Raw genomic sequence first — 7,500 nt, 5'->3', positions numbered from 1 at the left:
ATTGTGGACCTCACAGCGAGGTCATCAACCTGCAGGAATGTGCTCTGGCCCCTCTCAAGATCTCTCTCCCTCCTGTGGACACAGCTGGCTGAGCGCCGAGTGTTGTGAATGTTGAAGTTCGTGCTTATATGTCTGAGGTGTTTTTTTTGCATAGTACAGCTACGCTCTGTCGGGTGTAACTATGGTATGCCTGTTTTTTTCCCTCCACCAAACTATCCTCATGTAATTCCTTTTCATCTATTAAGGTAGCGCGACTCGTGTTGCAAATGACCGCAGTCACTAATTCTTTTTATGTGTCTTGCCCATGTATGTCTGATCTCTGAATTGTGTGTACTGAAACTCAATTTCGTTTCTCTGTATGTCCTGCACATGTGGTAGAAATGACAATAAAATGACTTTGACTTTGATATAAGTTCCATAGTATCTTTGTTGTACCGAGTGAATCGATGGAAAGTGAACGTTAGGTTATGCATATAACCACTGTCCCCTGAAGGAGAGGAACAAGGTACAACACAGGGCTGCCCCATTTCGTAGCCCAGCTCGGTGAGGAGCGGCTATCGAACTGAGGAATGACGCGGGTTGCTTAAAAGTGGAGGGCGGGTATCCTTCCTAGAAAACCCAGCAGTTTGCATCGAGTCACTGACTTGTGATAGAGACTTTACAGCAATCCCTCAGTAGTGTTGACACTATGCAGTACACAACAGGATTATTAATTAGGTCGGATTACCATACCATACCATACCATACCATATTTATTTATAAAGCACCATTTCAAAATAGCATGGCAGCTAACCAAAGCGCTGTACATAAAAAAGCCAAATGCTTGACCAAGAAACACAATAAGAACAGGCAAAATACATAAGAACAAAGCATAAATAGTCGGAGATAAAAATTCCTACTGAAGACAATAAAATAGGAGAACAGTTAACAGCACTATAAAAATAAAATAAAGCGATGAATAATAAAAACATTTGAAATGGCACAAATAAAACAAAATAAAATACCAGATGGTGTGAGGTGCCAAAAGTGAGCAACTAAATCATAAAAATGGAATTAAAACTCTAATCCGGTGCTAGATTGTCATGAAAAGTGTCACGGAGGGAAGGCAATGCTAAAGAAGTGTGTTTTCAGGGCCGACTTGAAGCTGCTAACAGAGGGAGCCAGACGCACACGGAGGGGCAGAGCTCCAGAGTTTTGGGGCTGCATGAGAGAAGGCACGCTCCCCCGTGATTTGTACCGAACCTTCGGAACAACAAGCAGCAGATGATCTGCTGACCGAAGGGCACGGGTGGGAGCATACGGGGTCAGCAGGTCCGTCGGATAGGATGGGCAGTACAAAGCCTTGTAAACATATAACAAGACCTTGAAGTTAATCCTAAATTTGACTGGGAGCCGGTGTAAATCTGCGAGGATGGGTGTGATGTGCATGCGTCTGTCGGTGTTGGTTACAGCTGATAATTGCATTTTCTGACAGATTTGTGTCTCCTGTTAGTTTCCAGCAATCACAGCCCAAAGACTTAAGCTCAGTAACACACTGAGCGTAGATGGGGTTAGGTCATGTGACTAGAAAAACACTGGGATGAAGTTTAAGTGGACACAAAAATCTAATCCTGCCTAATTCTCAACAGTCAGTGATAAAATAACCTTGTAGTTAATTTATATCCATCCATCCATCCATCCATCCATCATCTGAACCCGCTTTGTCCACGTGGGGTCGCGGGGGGGCTGGTGCCTATCTCCAGCGGTCAGTGGGCAACCAGGCGGGGTACACCCTGGACAGAGAGCCAGTCCATCGCAGGTTAATTTATAAATAAACAATAAAAAGTGTTTTGACATGCAGCGTTTTAATCACAGAGGGATTATCGTGATCCTCACATGGAAACGCTGCCTCTGTTTGACACATTGAGTTTATTATCAGTTCTTGCTTCACACCTGAATCCCCTTTCAGCCAGGCAGATTTAATCCTGGGATTCCTTTCAGAGACATTTGAAGACCTTACTGAGAAGGCCTGATGGTGTCACAGGGACGCGCTCTAGCTGCACCGTTGCAACAGCTGGATGGTGAAATGTTCATCAAAAGGCTTATGTTGGAAAGCCGTTCCCCACCGAGCCATACAGGAATATGAAAGAAGTTCTAGCAGCGCTGGAAAAAGAAAACATCTTCATGAAACAGTGTGATTACAGCAAAGAAAGGGTTTAGTGTGAAATGATGGCAGAAACCTGTTCATAGACAGAAGAGCCTTTACTAACAGCTGCAGCGACATGAAAGGATTCACGGTCTAATAAAGTTCAAGTTTTAGTTAGGAAGTTTTATCTGTCAGGGCATGACTCTAATCTGGCCTTGGTCGGGATTAAAAATCATTCAAATCCAACATCAGGTAAACAAAAACAACAGAAACAGTCCGGTTGATCAAACGTGTTACATGATTACTGATACAATGACCTGCAGGTGTGGCTGGTTAACAGGGAAACATAAAGACAAGAGAACAGAACTATGAGAAATGAAGTCCAAACTAAAACACAACAAGGCTGTACAACACCAGACAAGATAAGAGACTATAACCACATGATGAGAGGATACACGAGGAGCAGAACTAAACTAGACTGAACAGACTGGAAGGACAGAGAGGACAAGGACACCTAGGAGGGAGAAATATGGAATAAACTGGGGAGACAAGGAACACCGGACATGAGTGAATGAAAAGAGGAGTAAAGAATCAAGCCTAATTTATACTTCTCCCTCAGCTGGGGATTGTTAGAAAACAATTCCCCGGCAGAGCAACAGGGGGCGTAGTATCCTGCCACCATTACAGCCGTGTATCCGGTCCACGGTAGCGTACCTTTATCATGTTTACATTGTTTTAACGTATTTCAGAGATTTTTTAAACACGAACAAGTTCGTCCCTCATTCTCCTCCAACTCTTTATGCGATCGGCACCGCAGACTGTTTGTGCAGTGTACTCTTCAATCTGTTCCGTGTCTGCCGCAAAACTTCTCTTGGCTTTTGAAGCGAAGAAGATGATGCTGTTGACCAATTTACAGGAAGCAGCATCCCGACCAATCACAAGCTTGCGTTCTCCGTCACATTCGACGGATGGTTAAAAATATGTCCCTGTGCGAGCACGTCGAAGGGCTGCTGCACGGATGCATATTGGAGTTGCGTGTCTCGGTCCCGACAAAGACGGAAACGTAGGAAATATGGCCTCAATTCACGGGAGGCGACAAACGGCCGCGAACAGCGAAAGTCATCACTGTCGCTTTTATCACCTGACACACGGGAGGCGACCCGCGGCAGCGGCAAAGCCGTCGACTCGTTCTGTTCCAGGGTGAAATCAGGTTGGAGGGAATCAAGGTTGTTTAAGCGGTTCAGAGTTTAAAAAGCAGCCTTTTCCCCCACGCCGCGGCCTTTTTGTGATCATCTCTATATTCTTTGGTAGAAATATTGTACAGTTCTGGGAAATCCATCACAGCAAGTATAAACTCCTCCATGTTTGCTCGGAGGTGTACGGAGCATCCTGCCCCCTCATTGGTCAGTGAATGAAACCTCCGTTGATTGGTCCTCGTCCGAGCGACAGCGATGAAAAGTTGAAAGTGTTTCAACTTTCTGGGATTGCGTCGCTGGGTCGCCTGTGCACGACTCGTGCACGAGTGCAAAATTTCACACACACGTGTTTCACTTGGTAGGAGGGAGACCCGCGATTATCGCTTTGCCGCGCATGTCTCATTGAAAATGAATGGAGGAGAGGCGATGTCGCCTCCCGCGTGTCGAACCCTTTAGACCTTAAGCTCCATTTTTCTGAAGACAGACAGAGAGAAGGGGTCAGGGTCTGACCGGTTATCAGGACCAGACAGAAAATAAACAGGCAGAAAACGTCTTTTCATCTGGAAAATGGTAAAATGTTAAATAATGATGATTTTATCATAAAAGGCTGTAGCATTGCGACTTGAGCGTGTTTGACCTGCTGGTGAAAGGTCTATCAGAACACTCGGGTTTAGACTGAAAATGATCATGTGTGCAGATTTTGTGTCTGAGAACCGAATCTCTGAGGTAACATCTTCTGCTTGTGCTGTCTGCTGACGGTGCAAAAAGCTGCTAAGGGAATGCACACAAACAGGAGGAGGTACGCAGGAGTGGGAAGAATCTCAAAGATCTGTTGGGGTGGAAAATAAAAGTTTCTGTTGAGGCAGAAATAAAAGAGAAAAGGGAGTTCCCATAAATAAATAATAACGGATGAACAAGAATCTGCTTCTAGACCTGCAGAAGAAGAGAGAAAAGGGGGTCACACAAAAATACAACAAAACCAAAATACCACTGCGCCAAATGAATGAGGATATATTCCAGTAACTGTTTTTGCTGAAAAGTAAATATTTGTAGCGCGTTTAGTGCCAACCACTGCCTTAGGTTATGTGTAAAACACCCAAGTCCATACTTGTGAGAGCACCTCGGCTGTTTTCTAAGGAAGCTCATCCTTACAGCTTTCCTGTTCCCTGATCTAACCAGGGAGTGACCATCAGAAAAACAAAAGATTGAATCTGAATGGTAACGAGTTACAAACTGGTAATGGATGTCAGTATTTTCCTTTTGTTCTACTTGACCGTTTTCTGTCTCCTCAGGTACACAAAGATGAAAACAGCCACCAACATTTACATCTTTAATCTGGCTCTGGCGGACTCGCTGTTCCTGGCCACTTTGCCTTTTCAGGTAGGAATCCTTCATAAATGCCACATTTTCCAACTGTCACAACTTAAGAAAACAACAACAACAACAACAAATAAAACAGATTTATGCACACTACCGGTCAAAAGTTTTAGAACACCCCATTTTTTCCAGTTATTTATTAAAGTTTAAGTCATTCAAGTCTGTTAAATAGCTTTAAATGGTACAAAGTTAAGTGGTGAACTGCCAGAGGTTAAAAAAGGTAAAGTTACTCAAAACTGAAAAATAATGTACATTTCAGAATTATACAAAAAGGCCTTTTTCAAGGAACACAGCTGTTCCAGCGTTGCTAACTTAGCGACTTTGTCGCCATTTCTAACGACTTTTCAGACCCCTTTAACGACTTTTTTCAAAAAAGCGCCTAGCGACAAATCTGGCAACATTTCTGACCCCCTCAGCTACTTTGACTACAACTTTGTAGCCGACTTCACCTGCAGATTAGAGATGCACCTGAAGCGACAGGCCCGTCCTTCCTTCCAGAGGATCAGAAAGAAAATGATCTGCGCATGTGCGTGCAGCATGATCACGCTGCCCCCGTTGGCCAATCAAACCCTTTTGTTATGTTCCTGTTCCTGCCACGCCCCGTTTCCACAGCAACCCCAGCCTGCACCTCATCAACTTCATCCATCTCACCTGTTCCTGACTCCCCAGCTCATCACACACACGCCTGCTTCCCCTGCTGCTGAAGAACCAGCCATCCAACCAGTCAGTGCCAGATTATTGAACACTCCTGTTAGTAAATTCTCCAGCCTTGTACCTTGCCATCACGGATCCCGAACCCTGCCTCATCCTCTGACCTACCTTCTCGCCGTGCCCTCCTTGGATTATTCTGCCTCGTCCCCGACCTCGTCTTTGGATTTCCCTGTCGGACAGTCTTCATCTCGGATCACCTGGTAACAACCCACTTGTCTCCTGACCGAGTCTCTGCCTCCTCCCATCATCATCCTTCCCCTTTTAATAAATCTATTTAAAACGTGTCATTCTGTTTTGGGTGTTTCTTACGGGTCTGCCATTTTAGCTCGTGACACTTTTGTGGGTTTTCACAAGTCCATTCTTTGAGATAGCCACTGGAGCTACATAAAGGGCGACCGCTCCTTCCGCCATCCTGCCGCATGTCAGCAGCTGAGCTCGGCTGGCACTGGCTGACATGATTTGGGGAATGCATTTAACCCAAGACACGCAGAATCACACACTCACAGATCTTATGGTGAAAAAAGAATCTTTATTTTAAAACGGGAACTGAAGGTGCACTGGAAAAGCCCAGTGGAGATGGAGAACGGGAGCGCAGCGTCTGAGGGGGGGAGAGCAGATATAGGTGAGGCCAGGAAGGCAAGTCTAATACTTGGTGGGTGCAGAGGATAGACTTACTGGGAGTAGGGGAGCGTAGGAATGAGGGAGGGTAGGTTGGGTGCCGGGGTGAATCCAAGTGGGGTGTCCAGGAGAGGGAGTGAGAGGAGAGCAGGCCGGCCGGGAGGAATGGAAAACAGTGAGAGCTGCATCTGGATATCCTATGGGGCACAGGTGAGTAATCCTGAGGAGTCGCAGAAGTCCAAAAACGTTCCAAAACCTGGTAACGGGTAAGCACGGGGAAACGATCCAAAGGTTCACAAAAAGTCCTAGAAACACAAGAGCACAAAATCCAAGAGTTGCAAGAGGGCAGGAAACCACCAAGCTGTAGTAATCATCTGACGTCGAGGAGTGTTCTCCATCCTTCTTTTGTAGCCAGACCCGCTGGTTGCAAATCAGCTGCAGCTGGAGCCTCCCTCTCCTGAAACACACAACTCAAAGATGGGAAGATGAGAGGAGTACTCACCCCGGCACATCACACTGGCAGGCAGCGTTGCACTCGCACATGGCTTCTTGCACCACCTGTGGTGCATTCAAGGAACAGTGGAACTCTATGATGAGTTCAATAACATAGCACATTTTGTAAAAAACAGAATAATACTGTAAGACAAACACCTCAGGTCAGTGGCAGTTTGCATGTAACGTTTCTGAACACTAAATACGGCCTGCTTCTTTTTACACAAAAGTACTAAAAACAACAAAACCAAACAAAAAAATAAATAAATAAATACACACACACACACACACATATACATATATACATATATATATATATATATATATATATACATTTACAGTGGGGCAAAAAAGTATTTAGTCAGCCACCGATTGTGCAAGTTCTCCCACTTAAAATGATGACAGAGGTCAGTAATTTACATCATAGGTACACTTCAACTGTGAGAGACAGAATGTGAAAAACATCCATGAATTCACATGGCAGGATTTTTAAAGAATTTATTTGTAAATCAGGGTCGGGTCATACCAAAGACCTTTACAATGGGACCCAACGCCTCCCTCCTTCACACTCAGGTGTGGGATGGATTGGGGGTTAAACCACCAAATGGTTCCCGAGCACAGCCACTGCTGCAGCTCACGCTCCCCTCCACAGGGATGGGACACATGTGGAGAAGATGTTCCCCAGTGTGTGATGGTGACTGTAGGACTTTAACTTTGAGTGTGTCACAACACTGGAGCTCCATCTGGAAGTTGGTTGGTGGGCGTTCTCTTTCGGTTGTGAACAGATTACTGAGTGGTTAAAATCCATTTCTGAGCTTCAAAGTCAGCAATTTGCTGAGTAAGAGGAGCCTTCTTAGTTTGTCTGAGACTGAGGAGGTAACGTTGGAGACGCCGAGTCGTGGCGTGGATGCTAATGACTGTAAACAGAAAGGAGAGGTCGCTTCAACGGACTCACTAATGCAGCAAAGCTCTATGGGATCT

General features: G+C 45.2%; 1 protein-coding gene across 1 annotated transcript in view; it reads left to right on the top strand.

Annotated features, from left to right (window-relative positions):
• The window catches only part of oprl1 (opiate receptor-like 1), an 85,893-nt gene that overhangs the window by 56,608 nt on the left and 21,785 nt on the right, over window positions 1-7,500 (top strand). The window contains exon 3 of the mRNA XM_070544873.1: window positions 4,614-4,701. Coding sequence (XP_070400974.1) covers window positions 4,614-4,701 — 88 coding nt within the window. The remainder of the gene's footprint in view (window positions 1-4,613; window positions 4,702-7,500) is intronic.

Source organism: Nothobranchius furzeri, chromosome 15 (assembly GCF_043380555.1).
Source record: "Nothobranchius furzeri strain GRZ-AD chromosome 15, NfurGRZ-RIMD1, whole genome shotgun sequence".
Lineage (NCBI taxonomy): Eukaryota > Metazoa > Chordata > Actinopteri > Cyprinodontiformes > Nothobranchiidae > Nothobranchius > Nothobranchius furzeri.
This window is presented reverse-complemented; position numbering and strand designations above follow the sequence as displayed.